At 37.9% G+C, this 26736-nt stretch overlaps 2 protein-coding genes across 11 annotated transcripts in view; one reads left to right on the forward strand and one right to left on the reverse strand.

Moving 5' to 3' along the window:
- PREPL (prolyl endopeptidase like) overlaps positions 1 to 12689 on the reverse strand; it is a 34483-nt gene extending 21794 nt beyond the window's left edge. For 3 of the 4 annotated variants that reach the window (XR_014174268.1, XM_081940272.1, XM_081940270.1), the window contains exons 1-5: positions 12536 to 12689; positions 10864 to 11045; positions 6322 to 6680; positions 4302 to 4430; positions 3196 to 3265 (exon numbers count right to left, since the gene is read on the reverse strand). Coding sequence is in view for 3 of the 4 variants with exons in the window: in XM_081940272.1 (XP_081796398.1) it covers positions 3196 to 3265; positions 4302 to 4430; positions 6322 to 6531 (409 nt within the window). In the remaining variant the exon portion in view is untranslated. The remainder of the gene's footprint in view (positions 1 to 3195; positions 3266 to 4301; positions 4431 to 6321; positions 6681 to 10863; positions 11046 to 12535) is intronic. The other variant, XM_081940271.1, reaches the window with a different exon arrangement.
- Positions 12690 to 12729: 40 nt separating this feature from the next.
- CAMKMT (calmodulin-lysine N-methyltransferase) overlaps positions 12730 to 26736 on the forward strand; it is a 266737-nt gene continuing 252730 nt past the window's right edge. For 4 of the 7 annotated variants that reach the window (XR_014174269.1, XM_081940279.1, XM_081940275.1 and 1 more), the window contains exons 1-2: positions 12775 to 13460; positions 20195 to 20367. Coding sequence is in view for 6 of the 7 variants with exons in the window: in XM_081940279.1 (XP_081796405.1) it covers positions 13329 to 13460; positions 20195 to 20367 (305 nt within the window). In the remaining variant the exon portion in view is untranslated. Of the gene's footprint in view, positions 13461 to 20194; positions 20368 to 26736 lie in introns of all 7 variants that reach the window. The other 3 variants (XM_081940278.1, XM_081940277.1, XM_081940276.1) reach the window with 3 other exon arrangements.

Genomic DNA, 26736 nt, shown 5'->3' on the forward strand with positions numbered 1-26736 from the left:
AATACACAAAACAGTCATGTTAAAATGGGAGAATGAGTGCACAGAATCATCAATTTTTCTGCTCTCCCGCTGAATGTTTATAGATGTAATATTTTATGATTAGTTTATATATAGAGACCTTGATTGTGCTAAAGTTACTCAAATTCAATGCTATGAATTTATGACTAATTTGTCACTGCTTTAATGGATGTGGATTGATTGATTGATTGAGCCAAGATGATATTGATTCTTAGCAACCACATCAATTTTCTCCATTAATCAACTGATTGATGGATGGACCTTAATCACAGTGAAACGGGCAAGACTGTGGTTATATGCTTTTATGTTATTTTATTTTATTTCAAAAATTTTACTTTAAATTTTGTGCAAAAAATGAAAACAAAGAAACTGTTTTTGAATGTATTTTATTCCCTAATCACATCCAAATATATTGGCAAAGTCATGGAAGAGATATGACTCCACTTTTTGAAAAGATAGCACAAAATTAATTGGTTATTTTAAGTACATTTTTCCCATGCTCTTTATTTTTTTAAAATAAAATAGCCACTAAAATGGTATGCGTGTGGTATATGCTTATATGACTGGCTGGCTGGGGGATTCTGGGAGTTGAAGTGCTGACATCTTTTTTTTAAAAAAACCAATTTTTATTTATTTTTGAACAAAGACAAACAAACATAAAAATAAAAAAGCCATCTTCCATTACAAATTGTAGAAAGTATGTCAGTTGGTTACAGTATTTCCATGCATCTCTTCCATAGTCATCACCTACTTTTCATATCAAATCACATATTTTAAATTCACATATATTCATGTATATCACAATTATTATATCTCAAGCTTAATTTGACTATAATTGTTTTTATATCCTTTTATATATAATATTCAAAATCTAGAATAGGATTATATGATAACATTCTATTAAATCATCCTAAAATCATCCAATCACAATACATCTTTATAACATATTCTAGATAAAGCTTTTAAACCTCCTCTCATATTATCCATGTGTTGTTTATATAAAATTTCATATTATAAAACTAATATATCTATATGTATTGTTATCCTTATTAATCATTATTTAACTATAGCTATTGTCACTTCATTTTATACATACTACTAGTAAACTAAATTTAGCTTAGTTTTTATTATACATTTTCATTGTATCAACCTGTATCTTTCCAGTAATAGTACGGTCTTATATCTCTTGCCATTTGTAGCATTAATATTATAGTTACTTTCTTAATAAATCTTGTGTGATCCTCTCTTTACAACATGTTGTTCCTTTCATATCTCATAAAAGCTCGAAACCCAGCACCTGCTCTTTCCATCAGCTTATCTTTGGTTATCATTGGTGTTTCTGTCAAGATTTCTCTCCTTAACTCTGCCAATTTTTCTCTCTTTTCTTCTTCTGTGCTTTGAAGTCTGGGGTAGAGTTCCAATCATCTATCTCCCCTTTCCATATTCCGCTCTTGCCATTACCAACCACATTCACTTTGTTGTCAGTATCCAGAGATTTCTTATCTCTGCTCATTTTTTTCTTCCATTTCTGGAACACTGTCCTCCACATTCTTCATTTGATAAACACCCTCAGTTTTTCCATCAAATTTTTCTGTTTTGTATTTCATATTTTCCAATCTCTTTTCAATTCTCTCTTTCACAACTAATAGATTTTGAATTTCAAACATAATCATTTGCAATGTTACAGTTTCTTTTTCCTGCTGCACCATTGTTCCAATTTTGCAGGCACTGCCACTATAGGATTCAAGGCTATTTTAAAAAACTTCAAACAGGTTCATTTATTATCTTTCAAGTCAAAATGTTGTCTTCCCTCCAATAACTAGTGATAGAACTCCCCAAAAGCACCTGTATAAACAACTTGTGCTCTTCCTACTATCACTCTCAGTAAACAAACTGAAAGAACCTTGAATCTCAAGGGATCAAAGAGAAAGAAGAAAAAACAATATATACAGCCTCCAGTCTCTATGTGGCGTTGTAACTGCTTTTCCTCCTGTTGTTACAACCCTCTTTATAATCCTTCTTATCTTCTTTATATTCCAACCTTAAGAAAGAAAAAAACCCTTAGATGGAGATAAAAAACAATCCAATCAATCCAATCAAGCATTATAAAAAAAAGAAGGAAAATTTTAATCCATAGGTGTAAGCAAAAGTGAAAAAAGAAGAAGAAAAAATTAATCCATTCAGTTTACAAAATAGGGAGCCTTTGCAAAAATTCCATCCATGAAAAAAAAAATTAGAAACAGGATAACACACTTAAGTTTAATGTAGATTAATTTCGCCTCTTACAGTCTTCTATCTTCAGTTTTCATTGAACTTAATTTTTTTGGGGGTAGTCTCTTTTTCTAATAATAAAATTTCCTCACCAATTCGACACACATTCTCTTTTCACTTTCTTCCTGTTCCGGAGCTGTCCCAACTTCAGCAGCTTCATTAATTGTGTTTCTGTTGCCGGAAAATAAGGCTATTCCTGAATCTTTCAGGGACTTTGCAGTGTCCCTGAGATCAACAGGAGGTGCCCTTCTCAATCACCATCTCTGTGGGACGGTTTAGGTCCGAATGGATCATCCAGCGGCAGAAATATCATCTGCGATCTCGAAGCACCAAGACCGCACATCGTGCTGTCGCAACGTCAGCCCCTTTCCAAAGTGCACACATCTTAAAGTTGCAAAGTATTGTTTTATATATTGTTCTATAATTTATGTGCTGCACAATTTCCAAATTGCTAAATAAAATTACAAATCTAGAAGACATAATTACTTTATTGCATGGACATGTATGTTTACTTTTAAAAAGCTACTTTGAGTGAAATTTATCCCTTAAAAACATTCTCTTGTGAATGGAGCTTGATTCCTGGAATTGGTTTAAGTATCCAACTATCCTCTCTGAGATTCACAAAGGCTCAAGCTACTTACATACATTCCGAATGAAATATAATTTTAAAATAAAAATCTCTTACACCTAAATGCAAGGTCATACACCTTGTAGTATGAGACCTAAGATATGTGGCCTCCTACTCAAGCTTCTCTCTGATTATTTGTGGTCCTAACCAATTTTGCTGAGAATAACATATATCTTTTCCTGTTTTCATAAGACCTTATTAAAAGTTTCTTTTAATTTATTAAAGCTATATATGCAATGACTAAAAAATAAATAAATTTGGTAATATAATAATCATACCTACTTCTCCTAGTTTTGAACGAAATATGCAGCCATTTTCTTCAAAGTAAATATAGTCTCCAAACTTAATCTGTTTAACATTAACATAAAGATGGATCCATTACAAAGCAGTTAGAATTATGTCATTATCTGTAATTACATTTTGTCAAATTCCTGTACAATAAACTGAACTTTTTTGAAATCCATGGAATTGGTATATAATTAGGAAAAAAATGCTCCTTTATATTCCTTATGTAACACAAAAACTGTAAGATTTAGCATTTCTCGCCAAGGTGTCTTCCAGATGTACTAGGATTACAATTCTCAGAATCCTCAATTACTGCCAGGCAAGTATTCTAGTAAATGCAGTATTAGAATCATAGCTTGGAGTCCTATTAGATTTATAATTTGTTCATTCAGAAGCTCTCATGGTCCCTCCTCCCATTATTCCCTACAAGAACAATCATATAAAAAAGATGATGTTGAGAACACAAAACTGGCTCAGAGTCAACCAATAAGTATCATATTTGCTTTCCTATGCAGCTGCTTAGAAAAATGTAGGTGTTTAGAAAAATATTCAGAACTTGGCAGAAACAAATGGAATACAAATGTACAGTATAATCATGAAATGCCTTAAAAACCAAATTAAAAAAAACCCTCTCCTAGTGAAATTCAAGCCATTAACTTCAATAAATGTAAATGGATATTCAAATTCTGGAATGATAAGTATAATCTTTATTGTCATTGTACTTAAATACAACAAAATTGGTTGATCATGATAGACACATCGCAAAATGGTTTTATTTTGATGAAAAAACCTTTGTCACATTGGTTTTAAATCCTGGTTTGAAGAAATCTCAATTTCATTTTTCCAATGTATTCAGTAACTAGACCAATGAAAATTATTCTCCTTCAGTCTCTCAATGTGTAGAATTGGGCTAATAATAATAATAATAATAATATGTTATAGATGTATGATGGGGATAATATGGAAGTAATGCACATAAATTATTTAGAATGTTTAAATGAGCTATGTATATGTGCACAAGTGAGACCTCTTTAAATAATTTTCAAAATATTATTTGAATCAGTATCATAAGAAAGCTAGCAATTTTTATAATACTTACCATCAGGCTATTTAGACCTGATGAATGGCTGTCATAGTATTTTTCCAATTTTTGTTTAATCCTCTCTCTCAAATCTATGTAGTTTGCTGAACAAACCTTCCAGTTCTTTTGCTCTGCTTTCAGAAGATCCTAGGAAAAGATATGAAATGCTAAATGTTAATACGCAGGATTTATTTTACAGTATACAATCTGATATTATAAACCAACTAAGTTACCCTTAATAATTTTGCATATAGTATTTCAGAAAATTAAGTTAATAATCAGATATGTTGCAAAGCTATGGGAATTATTTTTTAAATTGAACGAGTCTTCTTTATCAGTAATATGACTATTTCCTTAGAATTGCAAATAGCAGATTTGGAGAGGTGTTCTACCTTTTCTTAATTCTGAAAGAATTAATCCTTCTCTTCCTATGATCTCAATGCTGTCCAGAGCTACCACTGGCTGCTATTGATAACGCAAGAATGTGAATATGAATTGTGTTAGCAAAGTCAATGTTTAATTTGTTTCTAAAATTAAAGACTTACTCCATTTTTCCATACAGATAGCCTCACAATATGAGAGCTAAATAGGTACTCAATTTATCTGCTCATGGCAAGGCACTCTATCCATTAAGAATTATATGGAGCCTTTGAACTATGGACAATTTATAACATTTCAATACTTGTATACAAATTCAAGGACCAATCAATTGGGTTGAAGGTAAAGTAAATGCAATGTGTATGATGATATCATTTGCGCATGTTAGTAATGCATAATGTTATAATCTGCAAATTCAATTTGGTCCAAGAGGCTTATCTATTCTTCTATTATTCCGATAAACTGCTAAATGGTAAGACTTAATCTATATTTTAAAAAATAATAAATTGTAAATTATAAATTTAAGGAAATTATGGCAAAAATATATAAACTACTATATAGCTGAAAAGATCTTAGCAATGTTAAACAATTGTTTAACATTAACATTGCTACTGTATTTATTTGTTTGTATCCCACCTTTATTATTGTTATAAATAATTTAAGGTGATGAACATATCCAACACACATTCATCCTCCTAGTTCCAATTATCAGTCTCTTCTTGATCTAATATAAAATTTAAATGGGATTAGTCCGACTTAATACAATACAATGCAACACAATAGTAGAGTTGGAAGGGACCTTGGAGGTCTTCTAGTCCAACCCCCTGACTAGGCAAGAAACCCTATACCGTTTCAGACAAATGGCTATCCAACTTCTTCTTAAAGACTTCCAGTGTTGGGGCATTCACAACTTCTGGAGGCAAGCTGTTCCACTGATTAGTCCCATTCTTTTTATTTCTATAAACTTCATAGAAGATGGAAACTTTAGAGATTCCTTTTGATAGTCCCCCAGTTCTTAATTCAACATTTTCATTCTATTGACACAAAATGCGGCTATTTGAATTAAATTTCTGACTACAGAATTTAGAAATTGTCTTTGGTAGAAATGAAAAAAATATCTCTATTGCACTGTGTTGCTGGATTTCCAGTGAATAAACTTTTTTTAAAAAAAAATGCTGGAAGAGCAGAACACAATGTTAATTTATTTTTTAAATTTCTATCTTGTCCATCTCACTGTCCAATTACAATTGAATAGCAACAGCAATAGCACTTAGAACTTAAATATCACTTTCCAGTGCTTTACAGCCCTCTCTAAGTAGTTTACAGAGTCAGCATATTGCCCCCAACAATCTGGGTCCTCATTTTACTGACCTCAGAAAGATGGAAGGCCTGAGTCAAACTTAATTGAGCCTGGTGAGATTTGAACTGCCAAACTGCAGGCAGCCGGCAGAAGTAGCCTACAGTATTGCACTCTAACCACTGCACCACCGTGAATCCAGAACAGAAGCCCAAAAAGTATGTATCATGGTCTTACAAGCATATTTGAAAATTTATTTTGTGCCTTAACTATTTTAGTGAGTTATTGACACAAGGAAAAAGGCATTTTTATTGTGTAAGGGCCAAGATTTATTGGCCTGAATTATTTATTCAAATAGCTTACCTTGCAAGCAAAAAACCTCCATGACTGAATGCTTCCATGGGAATAAGGAACAATGCATACATTTCTAAAACATGTTGTAAAGAAAAATACTTGTTGCTTTGTTTGACTACAAAATCTTACAGATGAAGTGGACAAGCATTTAAAGTGGTTCATGAGGTGGCCAATACTGTCTTTCAAAAAAGAAGGAAAATATTTAATGCCTGAATACATGATGACAAAATATTCATCTTGCTTGATTCTTCATTCTTATTTTGAGAACTGTTAAAATCCAAAGTAATAACAAATCCAAGTAAATTAGTCGCAGCCAATAGATGTTTCACTTTCAAATGAATACAGTCTTCAATTCTACTGGTTCAGACCTGGAGGAGAAAAAAGAAATTATATATATTTTTTAAAACAAAGTTTTATTGGTTTTTTGATATTTTACAAAGGGAAAAGGTAAGGGAAAGGTTACAAATTTTGGCAGCTGCGAAATGCGGTAGGTGCACCCCCCCCTCCAAACTCATAGTATACATTTGCATAAAATTCAATATTAGGTAGTAACATATAGTCAGTGTGGTAAATTCAATTGGTAATTTCGATCAGTTTATATCAGGTGACTTTTCTTACTCATTTGTGTGATCTGAGCTTTCTTGATGTCGCCCCATCTCCCCCCGCTGGCAGAGCTCCGGCCCCTCCCGTGTCTTGTATGTCTGTTGAGGAGTCTTCTGGTTTTTCTAGGAGTAGTTTGTTTTTCTCCATAAAGGCCTGCGCCTCTATGGGTGTATTAATTCTAACTCTTGTCTCCTCCCAGAATATTAACATACCTTCAGGCATCAACCATCTAAACCACACCCCCTTCTGGTATAATTTATTCGCCAATTGCGAATAATGTTTTCTTTTCCCCCTCACTTTCTTGGGGATCTGTTTCAGAATGGTTATCTCCTTATCTTTGTATGTCTTGCCCCCTTTGTGCATTCAGAATTTCATCTCTTGTGCTTTTCCTAAGAAATTTAATGTGTACCTCCCTGGGAACATTGTGTGTTCTAGCATAAGCTGAGTTCACTCTATAAGCCAGGTCTATTTCCCACCCCATCTGTTGTTTCTCCTTCTGAATATACTCAGCCAAAATGTTTGTCATGATATCCCTTATATTTTCATCATCTGTCTCCATCACATTTTGAAATCTAAGATAAAAAGACATTCTCTCAAACTCTATTTTCATTTGTTGGGTGTCAAGTTCTTTGTTTCCCTTCTGCACCCCCTCTATCCCCTCCCTCATCTCAGCCGCCCCACCCTCCAAAAGATCCAGTCTCTGTGAGTTCTTATTAATTTTATCCTGGTTCTCTTTAATTTCTTCTTTCATCTCCTTCAGTTGTCTCTTTATTTCCTCTTGTCCCTGTAGAATTTGCTGAAACATTTGATGAAACTCCAGCTCCGTAGATTTAGGTTGCTTTAAGGCTGTTATCGTTGATTGTGTACTAGGACTGGAGGTTGCAGATGTCGGGGCAGAGGCAGCAAAGCCTGACTTTCCAGGAGGCGGTCTTTTAGATGACATTGTTTATAAAGTAAAGAGTCCAGTCAGTATAGAGAAGGATCAGTCAGAAGAGTAGAACAGCGAGGAGAGTCCAGGAGACAAAGAGTCCAGGCAGAGGGGAATTTTCTAATCACCCTGGCAGAAGAGCAAAAGTTTTTCACTCCAGGGAGTTCAAAAACAAACAATCAGCAAGATAGTTGTCTGAGTAGCACGGAGACAAAGACCGGAAGCCTGAAGTTTGGAAGGTGGAGTCAAGTTTCACATTTCATAAAGACAACGGAAGTGTGCCATCTTGCCCTGCCAGCTTCGGGTTTCGAGGCAACAAATAAAGTTTTCACAGTTCAAAATTCCCAAGGCTTCCAGATCTCATTATATTATAAGTTTAAGTCTGAAAATCCACTTAGTAAGGGTGTGGCATCATTGGTTTGGCTCTCCCCCTCCTCCTTCCCTTGGGGCTGAGAGCACACTTGTTTCCAGCCGCTTGTCCGAGGGGGGGGAATCCCCCTCTCCTCCAGCCGCGCCTCTCCAAGTCAAGCCGAAAAGTAAAGTTTGCACAACTGACAAGTTTTAAAGTTAGTAATGGGAATGGAGGAAGTCTACGCCTCACCGCATCGCCGCTGCATCCTTCAGCTTTCTTTATCTCCGCACAGCCTCACAGCGAAGACACCGGAGCGTCTCCCCTTTGTGCTCCTCGGTGCCTGGAGCGAAGCGGGCCCCCCCCGCCGGCCGCCGCCAATCCAGGGGTCCCCCCGCCGCGCCGCTCCTCCGGCAGAACGCCTCTGCGGGGCGTCCTGTGCCCCCCAAGGAGTGGGGAGCCCTCCGGGGATGTCCCTGCCCGTTGCCGTCAGCCGCCGGAACCAGAACTCCCAAGAAATTATAATTTTAATGGAAGAGAAATTATAAATAGAGCTGAGAGTTTTTAACCTTACTGGTTTCTAAAAACAATACTGCCATTAAAAAACACACTAAAAGAATACTTAATGTTTTCAAAAGATATTGCTATGCCCAAGTCTCTGCTTATTGCCTGGAGAAATCCCTGCAGTTTTCTTGGCAAAATTGCCATTATGTCCTTTCTAGGACCGAGAGAACAACTGGCTCAAGATCACACAGCTAGTTTTGACCTTAAGGCGGGACTAGAACTCAGATTCCTGGTTTCTAGCCTCTAATCACTGAATCAAATAGGCTCTTCATTCCATTTGTCAAAAGATAGGTCACTATTTCACAACCAAGAACCCCAATATAATTTTACTGAATCTCCTTAAGGATGGCAGAAGATTTATAGCAAGAACTTAAGGAGTACATGCCAAGTGCTTTATTTTCTATAGGAACCTCACAGGTTAAAGGAATTAACTGGCCCAATATTTCCAATACTGTAATCTCACAATTGTACCAGTGAGAAAGAATGCTGCAGGTCATCAATGGCTAGACTGATTCTTTATATCAATTTTTTAACTTTATATAATTGTTAAAATAATATCCGTTCTACAATAGTCACAACACAGATACTCATTCCTCCATCTTTAATCTGATAATTAAAATCTCCACAATCCATATTTCCAGCTTTTGATTCTTGTTTCTTGTTTTCCAATTGAGATGTGCAGTTCAGTTTTATATACTTTTGCTATCTTTCCCTGACTCTTTAGATCCTTCTTGTACCGCTTTTGGCTAAGGCATGGTTAAAATTAAATGGCAATCATGGTATCCTTAAGGTAACAGGCATTCACCTGGGGGTTGGAAATATATTTAAAAAGTCAACATGTTTTAAAGGCCCACACCTTTTAAAATGTTTGTGAAGAATTTTGCTATCCTATCCCAAGCCTGACACACACACACACACACACACACACACACACACGAATGCAATGCAATGCAATGCAATGCAAGGCTTTACTTTGGTTGAGCAATTATAGCAGGGGCTGGATGGTTATGTCCTAAGAAACACACGCATGCAGCCTTCAACAGTACTAAATCCCTTAAACAGTTACAGACAAGATCCCAGTAAGCAAAGTACAGAGCAGCAAGCAGAAGCACTGTCAGGACACAGTACAGAAATAGAATCATTGTAGGTCATCAACTGGTCCATGTTCAAAAGCACAGACTTTTTAGAGACAATAGTTCAGGGCACAATAGACAGAGGTTTGGTAAATGGAGTGGTTGTTCTCAACAAAGAATTGCTATCTAGTGATGGCTCTAAAATGAAAGCAGTCACCGGTGAGAATGCTCATCTTGGAAGGAGCTGTGCAGGCTTTCTCTGTTCTTCTCTTCATTCAACCCTACATATCTTAATACGGGGAGGAGGTCCTAGATCAGACACGTCATCTTCTGCCATTTCTGACTGCTCCATAGGGCTTTTTGTTTAATCTTTGTGATATTAGTCTGTCACTTGAGGAAAAGCTATACTACCTGCCCATGGGATTACATTATAGAAACTATTTATTTTTTTAAAAAAAACTTTTCAATTTCAAAATATATTGTTGAATCCCTATCTCTCACATGCACCAGGATTAGGAGGAGGACACCAAGTGAGGGACTCCCTCTTAGAATATCATGCTATGTGGGAATGACCTTGGAAGACAGGAACAAGAGCCACAGCCATGACAATAATCTAATGTGATTTGAATACAAAAGAGGTGGGGTGGTGAAAGCATCTTAGAAGGGACATTGTTTTTCAGGAGAGTAAAAATGAGGGACAGGAGGTCTGCATTTCAGACTTACAAGATTCTGTTAATGTAATCTTACAATTAAAGATACAGGTTGGGATTCTAGATCTGCTTCTTGTTGGGGTTAATTTTCAAGGCTGATAGAAAGGTATATAATAATGATAGGAAATACCTGCCATCGTCCCAAATCAAAAGGTGAGCCAAGGTGTGAGAAGATGTCCTAGAAATCCACTTTCTCTATGATTCTCCCATTGCCAAAATGTGAATGGGCCTCAAATTTAACAAGCATTGACTATACAGGGATATGCTTGCAGTAGCCACCAGGTGGCCAATAATAGCAGTATAGGACCTCACTTCAAGACTTACCTTGATTTGTGGCACACTGACCTCTCAGCACACTTGTGACAACAATTCATTTCTGAAATAGACCATGGAAAGTTGAGTAGAACCTGCTTCTGCATCAGGCTGGGGATGGGGCTGAGGATGTCATACCTTAACACAATGTTATGCATTAATGTCCTGGACCAATGTTACTGGAACATCTTCAGCTATGACAAAGATGTGTACATAAATACACGAAGTCAATCAGAGGGATAATAATCAATGTAAAGGTTCATGTGCATAAACATATACATTATACACACACACACACACACACACACACACACACACACACACACACACACCTATATCTGAATTATTTATTTGACTTGTTTGCCACCCATCTCATCTAGACGTTATTCTGGGTGGCTTATTAAAAGCCAATAAAACATTGAAGCAATAAATACTCTGAATAATAACAATAATTTACAATTAAAAAGATGGGAAGGAAGGGAGTAGAATGCAAATGGGAGAGAGGTGGGTCTTGTCTTAATCCGTCAACCACCTCCAGCATGATGCACCCTCATTGGGGCCCCAGGCCAATTAGTAGAGCCAAATCTTCAGGCTTTTATGGAAATTCAGATCTCAGGGCAGGAGCTACAGAAGAAAAGATGGAAAATTTAGAGATCTCCTGGATGCACCAGTTGAAATTCCTTGACCGATGGGGTCCATAGCATGCCCTGTCTGCTGGCATGAGTGGGCAGAACAATTCCATTGGGTGTGATGGTTGCTCAGATAGCTTGGCCCATGCCGTGAAGGGAAGCAAATCATCTACAAGTGCAGCTTGCAGAACAGCAGTGTAACATGGGCCACCCTAGGGACTCCAAGAACTGGCTGCACCACCACATTTTGCATCTGTTAGGCTACGAGGGAATGACTGGTCCAAAATCACACAGTCAGCGGTCACGCTTAAGGCGGGACTAGAACTCACCATTCTCTATTTTCTAGGCAAGCACGTTAACCACTGCACAAAACTGGTTGCGATAGGGGGCTCTTTGGTACATGTGTGTACAAATAAATACTAATCCAACAAATTGCAAAAAAAAAATGCCTTTCCATTCTATAAAATCAATAATACATTGGATTTGAGGATTTAGTCAGAATCTCAAGGAAAAAGGCATTTCATAAGATAGCAGGCAATGACCTGGCTAATAACCTAGAATTGCAAGTCTATGGAGATTCTCAGTCATCCAGGTCATGGTTGTCCCAAAGGTGCATTTTCAAGAGGCAACTGGACTTTCTGGTTTTTCTTTGAAGACGTTTCACTTCTCATCGAAGAAGCTTCTTTAGCTTTCAAAGAAAAACCAGAAAGTCCAGTTGCCTCTTGAAAAAGCACCTTTGGGACTAGTATTGTATGCTTATTCAAAGTTAAGCCCTAGAGGAATTTAGTGGGCTCTAGTACATATCCCTTACTATAGCAGGTAATTGTGCAGCACAGCACTTTAGAATTGCATACTTAGTCTCAACTTTTTTGCCCTTACAATTGAAATGATCATTTTGTGCTTTATCACATTTTAATTCGTAGATACCGGGGGATATCGAGCCTTCTTTTGGCTTGATTTCTCGCTTCAAACTGTTTTAAAGCAAAGCAGCAGTTACCTCCAGTCACTGGAACATATTAACCAAATCAATAGGAATATTACGACCAACTTTTTACCTTTTAATCACTCTGTAAGGAGGAATTTAACAATCCAGAATGAAACATGAACCTCGGGGACGGCGACAGCCAATTTACTGTTGATCATAGACAAGCAGCAACAGAAAAGGCGCACAACGATGACTTATTAAACCGGCGACTGAAACCTTCATCCGCGTACACCGCAGTGCTTGCCCACAATCAAGATGGCAGAAGGCGGCGGTTTTCCGGAGTCTTCGCTTTGCCCTTTATCAACATGGCGATTTCCTGTGCCCGCAAATAAAACGCGAAATCTCCATTTTGGTCTGGGGCGCTGAAACGCCGCCCCTGATTCGCCAAGGTCTGAAATTGAATTGTGGTTGTTGTCGTCGTTTTTTAAAACGTTAACAAAAGTCATGTTAAAAATCGGGCAATGCTTTCCTCTACCGTGGCAATAAAAGAGACAAGCTTAGCTCTTCGCAGCGAGAAATAACCCTTCAGTAACTGCATTCTTTCTCCGTAGCCGTGCTGCTGTCAAACGTCCGCTTCCTTGCCCGCATCAAAAATGATTCCGTCCTCTTCTCGTGCTCCTAGTTGCTCAATGGGAGGTTTTAGCAACTCTTGCTGAATAAGGTTCGGGCAAAAGCTTCCCAGCCCTGAGGGCTGTTTCTTGTACCTGGGTCGCTACTTTCTGGGGAGGCGCCCGGTGCCCGAGTAAGTTTAGGGCTATTCTTTCTGGACTCCCCCCCCCCCCTTCATTTCACGATTTATTTTTTAGCGCGCTCGTTCAAGTTTTGAGTTTGGAGGAGAGGGAGAAGGAAGAACTGGCATTAGCATGGCTGCAGAACCCTCCCTGAGCGCTTCTCCTGCTCCAGCTGACAGGGCTCAGGCAGAAAACCAAGAGGGAGACGCCGGGGAAAGGAGCAAGCAGGCAACCGCCAAAGCCCGCTGGACACTTCTCAGACAGGTATGAAAAGTCAACGGCCGCTTGTCGTCCGGTCACACACACCCCGCCCCCCGGGAACCCTGCTGCATCCCTTGCCATTTCTCTAGCATTGCAGATGGGCAATGATTTCGCTCCGCTTCCTTTGAATATAAGTTATTGCTGCCTCTTGTTTCACTGAGGAGGCGGTAAAGCTGATCTCGAATGACGCCCCCAACAGCTTTCTTGCAAGCTAATAACTGGCCGCCAGGCCAAAGGGCAGAACCGACGATTCTCTTGCAGCTCTCGCATCTTTTCAGGGAGATCCTGGCGGTCTGCGTTATTCTTTTTATAATCTGAAAAGCAAGCCCCGAGGGAAATGGGTCTGACAGACAGGGGAACTGGACCAATTCTGCTTCGGTTCTGAATGGCGGTTCTGTGTCAGGCGATTTCCTGCTCTGAAACTTGCTATCCCACCTGCTTTTGAGAATGAAAGGGCTTCACTTTGCAGTTTGAAATGATAGTAACAATAATAGAATGGCTGTGGCAAAAGAAAGCAAAGGTAATAGCAATAGTAATAGACACCATGGGTGCATTTCCAAAACATCTGGAGCACCACTTGAACACCTTCGACTTTGACAAAATCACCACTAGTCAATTGCAAAAGGCAGCTTTACTTGGAACAGCTGCGACAATACCTGTAACATCTGCCAATTTCAGTTCCTAGGGAAAGACTTGATAGATGGATAAAAAATACCAAATCCAGTCTAAATTGAATTTTGAATTTGAATTTATTAGCGCTTATAGACCGCCCCCTCTCCCGAAAGGGACTCGGGGCGGTGTACAGTCCATGTCAAAGAACAAAATTAAAACAATTAAAATTACTAAATGGACAATATATATATACAAATATAAAATAGATGGATAAGAGGAGGATAAAAGATGTGCAGGACTGTATTGCTAATAAATAATTAAAATATGCAGACATTAAAATCCCAATACCCAATAAAATTAAGTCTACAGAATAATCCCCTTAAAAACCAGTAGAAATATAAATGCCAGGAGATAGGCGTTGAAATTATAAACTTCTGTCTGACAGTGCAACAGACATAATAATATATTATCATAGTGCAATACACAACAGTGTTTTGTGCAATAGTGTTGTGTGCTATTATGTGCAAAGAATGGAAAGTTATTGTATGTTTGTGTACTTGTTCTGTGAAGCAAATACTGGTCAGTGTAATAGCTGATTCTCATCCTGTAATTTATTTAATACAATACAATAGCAGAGTTGGAAGAGACCTTGGAGGTCTTCTAGTCCAACCCCCTACCTAGGCAGGAAACTCTATACAGTTCCAGACAAATGGCTATCCAACAGAGGAGGAGCCAATGTCGCGACGAGACAACGTGCGATCTCAATGCTCTGAGATCGCAGTCGATACTTTTGCCGCTGGGTATCCCGCAGAGACAGTGAATAGGAAGAATACGACTTGCTGATCTCAGGGACATTGCAAAGTCCCTGATCGCTCCAAGAGAAGTTCTTCAAGCCAGCGACAAAAAATCCAGACATTAGGCTGATGAAGTCAGGGCGGTTCCAAAGTGGAAGGATACGGAAAGAGAAAGTGTTTCCAGCTGGTGAGGAATTTTTACCGTTTTAAAAGAGACTGCCTATAAAAAACTTAAAATTAATTTTAATTGGAGAACAGAAGAAATAAGCGGTGGAATTAAATTTGGAATGGTTTTGGACAGTGGGTTATCTTACTTTTTAAATGCTATCTTCACGGATGGAATGTATGCAAGCCTTTTAAAACAAATGGATTAAGTTTTCTTCTATTTTTTTTCTTTTACTATTCTTTATAACTTTTGGCAGTGATGGCGAACCTATGGCACGTGTGCCACAGGTGGCACGCGGAGCCATTTGTCAGGGCACGAGAGGCGCTGCCCTGTCAGCTGGCCAGCCCGCATGCGCGTGCTGGCCAGCTGAGTTCACCGTTTTTAAAAGCCATTTTTGCCCTCCCCAGGCTCCAGAGGCTTTATAGGAGCCTGGGGAAGGCGAAAAGAGCCTCCCCCGCTCCCCCGGAGGCCCTCCGGAGTCTTCAGGGACCGTCCGGGAGGCTTCCCTGACGCCTTCGGAATGCTTAAAACGACCCTCAGAGCAAACAGGAAATGACTTCCGGTTTGCTTGGAGGGTCGTTTTGAGCGCTCCGAAGGCGTCAGGGAAGCCTCCGGACAGTCCCTGAAGCCTTCGGAACACTTAAAACGACCCTCTGAGCAAACCGGAAGTCACTTCCGGTTTGCTCGTAGGGTTGTTTAAAGCATTCCGAAGGCTTCAGGGAAGCCTCCGGATGATCCCTGAAGCCTCCGGGGAGGTGGGGAGGCTCTTTTCGCCCTCCCCAGACTCCTATAAAGCCTCTGGAGCCTGGGGAGGGCGAAAAAAGCATGGAAAAATGGGGGGGGTCGCACCTGTTGTGTGCGCATGCGCACTGAGGGGGGTCGCGCATTGCATTATGGGTGTGGCATGCCTGCACACGACCCCCCTGCGCTCCCCCCACTTGTGGCACGCAAGCCAAAAAAGGTTCACCATCGCTGACCTATGGACTAAAATTCTCCTCTTTCATTACTGTGGGTGTTCTAACTCATTCAAGAATCTGACTTTTTTTTAACTTGAAATATAAAAAAAATGCAAAAAGAAACAAAGAAAATTGCAACGATAACACTGCTACTCAGAGGCTGGAGGTTTGTGTATTGGAAACGAAACACTTTTATTTTTCTCATTGATTATCCTAGCTTGGCACTTCAAGATCTGACTGCTTGTTTATAGAGAGTGATAAGAAGAAAAGCATACAGATGTCCCTTTAACCAGAGAACGGTGAAAATGAAACGTTATTGTGAATCTATGCTTAGTCTTGTTAAAACCTTCCAAGCTAGATCAGCAATGTTTGTTAGCTGGAGATAATGGCACAATTTCAACAGCAGAAAGAAGTTTTAAGTCTGCAAAAGATATTCTCAGAAATACAAAAATTATCAAACACATGAGAGGATAGAGAGGAAGTTGGAAGACTTAATGCATCTAACAGCAAAATATGATGAAGAAGTTGAAGATGTTTATCCAGTGGAAAAAGTGGCGGTTAAAATCCTAAAAATCAAAAAGGAAAATGAATATAAATAAATTAAAATTGCTGATATTTATGGTAATTGGTTTGTCTCTGAAAATGGAAAGAGTGGAATACTGAAAGAGGAATTAAATAGAGGGGAAATCTACCCCAGATGGCAAGATACAGAAGAAGAAAAAACAAAAGAATCTATGGATTTAAAGAGAGAAATTTTATTAGCAATATCATTGATAACACTACCGACAATCAAATATAAGCTGATTAAAGAAACAGAAGAAGGGCATCGAAATTACATGAGAGATTTATAAGCAAGGTGTTGCTAAGAGGAGTCCATACAAAGTTCATTAAGGATAGGATTAGAGGACTGACACCACAAATGGCAGAAGATATGAAACTGTTTTGCTACTGGAAAGATACAGGTTGATAGATGGAAGAGTATGATTTAAAACTAGTTAAACTTAGTGAAATTTAGTGACAACAGATATAGTTAAATAAATAATTGATAATGATAATAATGTATACAATGTGTAGTGTAATAATGGGATATGAATATTGAATGATACCCATGAAAGGAAGATTAGAAATCCTATTGGATTATATAAAAAGGTTAATAAAAAAGAACTAAGTTAGATACAGTTAAGTCTTGATTAGTAGGGGGGAAATGTTATGATACAGGATATAGTTAAATAAAGGAGGGATAATGATAACAACGTATATACAGGTATGCGTACAACATAAGGAAATTGGATGTAAATTGTAAATAGTGATTTGGAAAGAAGGATTAGAAAACTTTGTTATTAAATATTATGGATGTTTAGCTAGAATAGGACATAAGGATTCAGTGTTATTGGAGGATTTTAGAAATAGTAAATGAAATGCCAGTATGTAGTTATGTATTAAATCTTGGTATATTTTATGATGAAGGACGTTTAAACAATTATGGTCAAATGAAAATGAAGGGATGATGATGGTAACATGTATAAATATCTGAGTTAAAATACTTGAGTTAATATGAATTATGTTTGTTGACTGTGGAAGAGATGCACGTAAGCCTTTTTGTAACCAACTGATACACTTTCTACAGTATGTAAAGAAGGATGTGTTGTGTTTGTTTTGAAAATTAAAAATAAATAAATAAATATTTTTTAAAAATGGCTATCTAACATCTTTTTAAAGACTTCCAGTGTTGGGGCCCTCACAACTTCTGGAGGCAAGCTATTCCACTGATTAATTGTTCTAACTGTCAGGAAATTTCTCCTCAGTTCTAAGTTGCTTCTCTCCTTGATTAGTTTCCAGCCACTGCTTCTTGTTCTACCCTCAGGTGCCTTGGAGAATAGTTTGACTCCCTCTTCTTTGTGGCAACCCCTGAGATATTGGAACACTGCTATCATGTCTCCCCTAGTCCTTGTTTTCATTAAACTACACATATCCAGTTCCTGCAACCGTTCTTCATATGTTTTAGTCTCCAGTCCCCTAATCATCTTTGTTGCTCTTCTCTGCACTCTTTCTAGAGTCTCCACATCTTTTCTACACCATGGTGACCAAAACTGAATGCAGTATTCCAAGTGTGGCCTTACCAAGGCATTATAAAGTGGTATTAACACTTCACGTGATCTTGATTCTATCCCTCTGTTTATGTAGCCTAGAACTCTGTTGGCTTTTTTGGCAGCTGCTGCACACTGCTGGCTCATATTTAAATGGTTGTCCACTAGGACTCCAAGATCCCTCTCACAGTTACTACTATTGAGCAAGGTACCACCTATACTGTACCTGTGCATTTTGGGTTTTTTGCCTAAATGTAGAACCTTACTCTTTTCACCACTGAATTTCATTTTATTAGATAGTGCCCAATGTTCATGTTTATCAAGATCCTTCTGTATCTTAAGCCTATCTTCTGGAATGTTGGCTATTCCTGCCAGCTTGGTGTCATCTGCAAATTTGATGAGTTCCCCATTTATTCTCTCATCTAAATCGTTGATGAAGATGTTGAAGAGTACTGGGCCTAAAACAGAGCCTTGGGGTACTCCACTGCATACTTCCCTCCATGTAGATGCAGTTCCACTGAAGACTACATGTTGAGTGCGGTTGGTCAGCCAGTTACGAATCCATCTGGTGTGATGCTGCCCAACCCACATTCTTCTACTTTATCTAGTAGTAGGTTATGGTCTATCTTATCAAATGCCTTACTGAAGTCCAAGTAAACTATATCGACAGCATTCCTCTGGTCCACTAATTTTGTCACTTTGTCAAAGAATGCAATAAGATTAGTCTGGCATGATCTGTTTTTGACAAATCCATGTTGGCTTTTGGCTATTACTTCGTTTATTTCTAGGTGTTCGCTAATTTGTTGCTTGATTAGCTTTTCCAGAATCTTTCCTGGTATTGAGGTCAGGCTTTTTTGAAGATGGGAACCACATCAGCTCTTTTCCAGTCCTCTGGCAGTTTCCCGGTGCTCCAGGATCTCTGAAAGATATAGTTCAGTGGTTCTGAGATCTCATCTGCCAGTTCCTTCAGAACGTTGGGGTGTAATCCATCCGGTCCTGGTGATTTGAACTCATGTAGGGTAGACAGGTGCTCACTTACCATTTTCTTCCTTATTTCAATTTGTGTTCCTAATCTGATTTTTGTGGTGCTGTTTTTGATAGGTTGGACTGTTTTATCCCTTTGTGTAAAGACATATGCAAAACATGAGTTAAATAGTTCTGCTTTCTCCCTGTTGCTTGTCACCTTCTTGCCACTTTCTCCCAGGAATGGATCAATTGTTTCCTTAACCTTTTTCTTGTTTTTAACATGTTCGTAAGCTTTTTTTGTTATTTTTTACTTTTGGGGCAAGCCTTTTTTCATTGTGAGCCTTAGCTTTCCTTCCTTCATCTTTACAGGCTCGGGCTATTTGCTGATATTCTGCCTTAGTTATGTCTCCCTCTTTCCACTTTCAATACTTATTTTGTCTTTCAATTTGTCAGAGAGTTCTTTATGCAGCTATGCTTTGTTTAGAATATTTTTCATCCTGTTTTTATTCCTTTTATAAGTTGCTCAAGGGTACAAATATATTTAACAATAATTCTGTGTGGTAGGTTGAGTTGAGAGAAAATGACTAGCCAAAGTCACACACAACTGGCTTTCATACTTAAGATGGAAGCAAAACTCATGGTTTCTTGGTTTCTAGGCCAGCACCTTAACCATTCACCAAACTGGTACTTTCCTTTCTTCTTGCCAGATGTTGCTCCCTGTTGTAAGGCATACTATAATATATGGAGCAGCACTCACTTGGAGAATGTTTTACGAAAATATAAGTTGTAAATAGCTCTAGAACAGATTGGACAACTTTTTCTCTGATATAGGGTTTCCTGCTTGAGCAGAGGCTTGGACTAGAAGACCTCCAAGGTCTCTTCTAACTCTGTTATTCTGTTACCAGTATGTACTGTATGTTTCAAACAGACCATGAAAGACATCATCTAACAAAACAAGCATCACATTGCTCCTCAAAAGAAATGATATAGAATCTGGAAAATCCTGTTATTTTCTCTTTAACAAACATAGTTCAACACATTTTCAAACTAATGTTAACTGGGTTTTTTACAGTATGTTTTTAAGTTTATTAAAACATGGACAATGGTTATCTTGTTGCAGCTTCCTTAACTTGAGACATGATGTTTTTCATTATAGGTTTTGAAGCAAAAGCCCTTGGAGAATGGCAACCTTCAGCAAATATCAGTAAGACGATTTGCTTCATTTGGTCTCTTCTCAATAACTGAGGACAGTAACATGACAGAAGATGACTCAAGGTCGTGGGTTCAGTACAAAAGTAACTATTATCCTGACTATATTATATCATTAAGGTAAATATTCCAGTTCTGCAAATATTTTTCTATGTCTGCATATTGTTTATTTTCCTTTTTTTTAAGTTTTTACTTAATGACAAAATGAAATTATTTCAGCCAAGGCTGGACTCAAAACTCTATCATCAGTTAAATTTTTAAGTTGAATTAGACTTTCATATACACTGCCCATTTCTAGATTAAATTTTCTGTTACCCTATCAGTTTGAAGTCTTTACATCGCCACAAGTGAACTAAATCCAATCCACTTGATTTCCATTGATTCTTATCTAACTCTAACCAAGTGAATGCCCATTAGTTGAGACGATCCCTGTGCATAGGCCTTTAGCAATAAATCAGTGAACCTTTACATGTGGTTGTGCCTGACAATAACACAGGGTACCCTATTGTATCTGCCTACCCTTTCTTTATAAACTTCTTGTAATTTTTGTGATCTTTTCAATAATGTCACAGTACTGTTTCTAACTGTTGATAAACTTCACTTAGTGTTACAAAATTACCAGGGTAGGATAAAAATATAAGTTTATATTTAAAAATACAAAGATAAAAGTAGCTTTACAGACTCAACTGTAAGAGAAAAGATGCAGAGGAAGATGCATCTTTTTTTCCTAACATAAAGCAGCCATTAGGTTATCATTACAGTGTTAATATAAATGCGTAACATAAATCCAAAGGAAGTTGACTAATTCTGTAATTTGTATACAGAGTCCTATCTTCATAGTAAGGTTGTCCTCCAACACATTGCATTCTAGCAGAGCAGGCAAGCTCAGGGAAACTGAAGATGGCAGTAATGATGGAGGAAATGTGGTGTTGTGGTGATAAAAAAATTTTCTACGCAGCAAAGAAAGAAGGGAAGGAGAGGAAGAGGAGAAGAGGGAGCAGAAGAAGAGGGAGAAGGAGGATAGGAGGAGGGAAAAGATGCAGAAAAAATGAAAACAAAGAAGAAGAAAGAAGAAAAAAAAAAGGCTGAGCAGTGAGCGGTAGCTATTTGGAAGACTGGCAAGCTGCAAAGGTAGCTGAGTACTAGGCAGCTGAGCGGCAAGCTGAGTGGTGGTGTAGCCAGAGATCCGGATGAGTTTGCAATACAACAGAGAAATGGCACAATGGTGAAGAGTGAGCATAGCCCAGAAGGCCAATGGAGAGCAGCAGTGGGTGAACTGGCAGTGGAGCAGCAGTAGAGATGGTAAACCCTTAGCCTGGCAGAGCAGTAGCAGAAGTGCTTACAGACTTTTGATACTATGGATAAAAACATCCCATTTATTTTATGTTTGTGGAAACTAGGCTTTATAGAACCTTACCTTCGGGACAGATAAATACACGGACTTAGATTATTGTATCCCAATGTCTTATTTCAGATTAAGCGGCGAGAGAGAGAAATTGCCTTGAATCAGGAGATAGGCGGCAAATAAATTTGATACATTTAAAAAAAATGGATAGTTCTGTTAACAGAACCCGGGGAACAATTTCTGGAGGAGTTTCTATTCTAAAAATGTGAACAATGAGTTTCCATAAATTTTTAAGACTCTAACACCCCAGGTTGGCTATGGCAGAAATTGAAAAGAAATATCAGCAAAGTTCAAATTTGTTTTTAATACAATCTTGGACTCTATAGAGAAACTGCAGGGTGAAACAACTTCCCTATCAAAAGTAGTCCTGCAGAACAGAATAGCCTTTGATTTATTAACTGCTGCCCAAAGGGGATTTTGTGCCTTGTTACTTGAAAAATGTTATTTTTATGTGGATAAAGGTGAGAAAATTGAGCAAAATGCCCAGGTTTTAAAGTAGGCAATAAAGATTTTTTAATGCATCTTTTGATGCAACCAAATATAGCTTTTGGGCTTTTTTTCATGTTTAACCTCACTCTTTCTAATGCTGGATGCTTGAGAAAAACAGTTTTGAAATTTTGTAATGTAAATATTATCTCTTTTAATTTTAATCATTGTGTACTTTATTCATGGTGCCTCTTTAATTAAAATGCATTGTTTGAAATATAAAACAAATTTTGGGGTTTTGGGAGATGTACAATTCACTGAGGTAAGAAATAGAACTACAACATTCAAATGGATTTTTTAAATCATCATCATCATCATCATCATCATCGGGAAGGCCTCAAAAGGTGGACAAAAATGCCAAGCTAGACTCAAGAAGAGCCAAAAGCCCTGATAGGAAGATCACAAAAACAATGACAATGAATCATGCCCTTCATTTATGCATTGATGTTAAAAGAGTCTATTTACTAAGAAAAATAGACGGGTGTGGAATGTTGCAAGTACACCAGACAGTTGAAGAAGAAGAAAAGCCATTGGAAGAATATATGAGGGCAGTGAAGAAGATGCACTGAGGATAAAAAGGTAAAAGTTTCCAGTCACGTCCAACTCCAGGGGGCGGTGCTCATATCTGATTCACAATGATAACATTGTCCGCAAATGCTTCTATGCTCATGTGGCCAGCATGACTATACACTGAAGGTGCATAGAGCACACTTACCTTCCCACCAAAGTGGTACCTATTTATCTATTTGCATTTATTTGTTTTCGAACTGCTAGGTTGGCAGGAGCCGGGGTAAGTAATGGAAGCTCATTCCATCATGTAGTTTTTAGGCCTCACATTGCCAACCTTCTGTTCGACAAGCCCAGCTTCTTAACCATTTGGCGGCCACACTGAAACTAGTATACCAAGGAAGGCTTTACTGAGTATTGAAGAGACCAAACTGGCCCACAACAAAGACCAAATAAATAATAGAAAATAGAGACGTGTCATGGCAATTTATTACATGGCAAGTATGTATAAATAAAACAGCAGGCAGAGCAGATAACAAGATATGTCAATGGCTAAAAGCAGAAAAGTTGAAGAAAGGAACAGAGGGACTAATTTTGACTGCACAAGACCAAGCCTTAAAAACAAGGCCAGACAGCTAGAAATAGCAAATGCTATTCCTGCAAAGAAGATGGTTGCAAAGATTAAAATAATTAAAATTACTATAACATCTATTGAACAGACCAATTAGTTTGCCTACAGTATAGCAGTTGTGGTTATAGAAGAATGAGTTATAAAAATGAGAAAGCCCAAAGAAAATCATATTCAAACCCAAAGTGAAAGATCAGATTGGAGACAAAGATAAGGATATATCAATAGCACTTGGACTTACATATCACTTCATAGCGCTTTACAGCCCTCTGTAAATGATTTGCAGAGTCAGTATATTGCCCCCAACAATCTAGGTCCTTATTTTACCAACCTTGGAAGGAGGTTGGTAAAGGAGGTTGGAAGGGTGGAATGCTGAGCTAGTGATTATCGAACTGCTGCCAATCACCAGAAGTAGCCTGCAATATTGCATTCTAGGGAAGGGATACGGCGGCTCAGTGGCTAAGACGTTGAGCTTGTCGATCAGAAAGATTGGCAGTTCGACAGTTCGAATCCCTAGCGCCGCATAACGGAGTGAGTTCATGTTACTTGTCCCACCTTCTGCCAACCTAGCAGTTTGAAAGCATGTAAAACAGGCAAGTAGAAAAACAAGGACCCCTTTGATGGGAAGGTAACAGCGTTCTGTGCACCTTCGGAGTTTAGTCATGCCAGCCACTTGACCATCGAGACGTCTTTGGACAGTGCTGGCTCTTCAGCTTTGAAACAGAGATGAGCACCGCCCCCTAGAGTTGGGAACAATTAGCACATATGTGCGAGGGGAACCTTTATCTTTACCTTATTGCATTCTAAACGTTGCACCACCACAACTCCTTAAATTAAGATCAGATAAAGAATATAGAAACTGAATGAATGAGCAAAACCTCAAGAATGTAAGGATCAAGGTAAGCTTAATAAAAATATTGGTTTAGTACACAAAAAGTTGAAGAAACTTTGTAAATCATAAAGCAACAAATAACAGCACTAGTTAATTGAATGCTTACGAGGCATGAATAATCAAATTTAAGCAAAATCATATTTTAATCAGCCCAAAGACAATTCTACCCATGTAGAGAATTGAAGTAGAAATTCTGAAAATGTAAAACTAAACAAAAAGGAAACAATACAGTTTTAGAAAGATCTATGGGAAGCTCAAAAAGAGTATAAAAATGCTCAGCAGATAAAAGAATCCGAAAAGAAAATAATTTCAATTACCTGGTGACTGTTCAGTTACAGGATATCCATATTTCCTTTTTATTTATTCTCCCTTAAATGTATTTAAACAGCTGAAGCTATTTAAGATCCCTCCCCACTTCCTTGCCATACTTCAAAAGTTGAACTCATATTCATAGGCATTAGAAGAGCTCTGCTTTTTCCCAAAGGAAAATTGTGGGAATGTATACAATGTCCTATAATGGTGCGAAGGTAACAGCATTCCATGCGCCTTCGGCATTTAGTCATGCCAGCCATATGACCATGGAGACGTCTTCGGACAGCACTGGCTCTTTGGCTTAGAAATGGAGATGAGCACTGCCCCTGGAGCTGGAAATGACTAGAACGCATGTACCAGGAACCTTTACCTTTACCTATACAATGTCTACATTTATATTATAAAGAATATGGCCATTTTGTAAAAAAAAGACACACAGCTAAAACTTCTCCTTCTAGAACACAATGGTTAAATTTAAGCAAGGCTTGAAATGTTCCAAGTCTAAGTTATCAAAAAATGAGGTTATGGAAATTATATATGAAACAGTTTTCACATTACTGTGCATTTTTACACTAATATTTTGTTCTTGATACTGCACCTTTAAGAAGCTTTTCTCATTTTCCCCTGTTTTACTTTTTTTTTTTCATTGCTATGCTACTTATGTACTACATTTGCTAATAGCTATCTTAGGGTTTAGGAAAAAACAAGCTAACCTCATATTTTCCCTTGTTATTCTATCCTTGAATTTCCCTTCTTGATTTTCCACTGTTATTCTAATACACTGTCAATATTACTGGATCTTTTTCCCATCTCTGAAGAGATTCTTAAGAGGTTAAGTTTCTCAGAGCTCTGTTAAAATTGACCTTCACCTGCCTATAAGCATGCATTGTTTGAATTTCTTCCTGTTTACACTTTTGAAGGTTTGTTAACTCCTTATAATTCAATAAGTATTGTGAATAGTTTTGTCTAACATTGCCCTTAATTGCTGCTAATAGCTGATTCTTGTGACCATTAAAGGCCACCAAGATGTACCCTCTGGCATTGTTTGTATAATTTCCTCTCCTTTGTTTGCACTGTCCTATTGTCTTTACCTATATGCAAAGAATATATTTAGACTTGAATAAAATGCTATAAAAGAGACAAGGATATAAAAGGCAAGACAAATATGCCTGTGAAGTGCTTCTCTGATTTGTGGAATTTTAAAATAAAGTTCCATTGCCTTTTGTCCTTGCTGCTAATTTCCTCAAGAATATGATCCCACAGGGTCAGAAATGAGGCATCTGGATGTTAAGTGGATCGCAAACATTTGATGTGATGCACATTATAAACCCAAACAGAAATACAACTTGTACCAGGTGAAAACTTCATGTTATGCTGTCCCCCGGGAGCCTGTTGATACTTCAGTTTGTCTATTGTTGGTTGTTTTTATCCATGTCTAAGTGCACTGATCCTCTCTTATTCACCATCAATCACTAACAGTCTCTACAATTTTATTTAGCAGCCTCATTAAATTTACTAATAGTCCTAGGAACTGACTGGTTCAGTTATCAATGCACATATTCATTGGCACTGAAAACCCCAATATTTGATTCTATGGCATGCAACATGTATGTTTTATTTGGCCTCATGTTTACCCTGCTCATCACCCTCCAACAGTAACTTCTTACCACATTGTTGGGCAAATAAATGGATTTTGAAATATGCCTTTGGGAAGATATTTTCTTGGTGTTTGAGGCTACTTCTCTATTGTGCTCAAAATGAACATGACCCATATGTGTGTGAAGACATATAATTTGTGACTTTCTGGTATAAGCAAGTTTCTGAATAGAGGACTAGATCAATTACTAACTCAGTGACTTAATGACAAGGTCAGTTTAGTCTAGTGGTTAAGTCACTGTGTTAGAAAGTGGGAGAATGTGAATTCTAGTCCCGCCTTAATCATGAAAACCAGCTGGGTGACATTGGGCCAGTCATGCTTTCTCAGCTCACAGAGGAGTTGTGGGGAAAATAGGAGGAGGAAGGTATGTTAGATATGTTCGCCACCTTGAATTATTTGCAAAATATAATAAAGCTGAAATAAAAATAAAATGAATGGCTTATTGCCTAGAGTTAAGCCTGACATGACTTCATAGAATGGATTTGATGAAATCCATGCTAAATATTTATAGATGTCAAGTGACCTATTTGAAAAACAAGCTGCTTATAGTGCTGTGCCAACAGTTCAGTTAGAAAGAGCTCCATGTGCTGACCAACTGGTTT

Source organism: Natrix helvetica (genome assembly GCF_964273705.1).
Source record: "Natrix helvetica genome assembly, chromosome: 2".
Taxonomy (NCBI): domain Eukaryota; kingdom Metazoa; phylum Chordata; class Lepidosauria; order Squamata; family Natricidae; genus Natrix; species Natrix helvetica.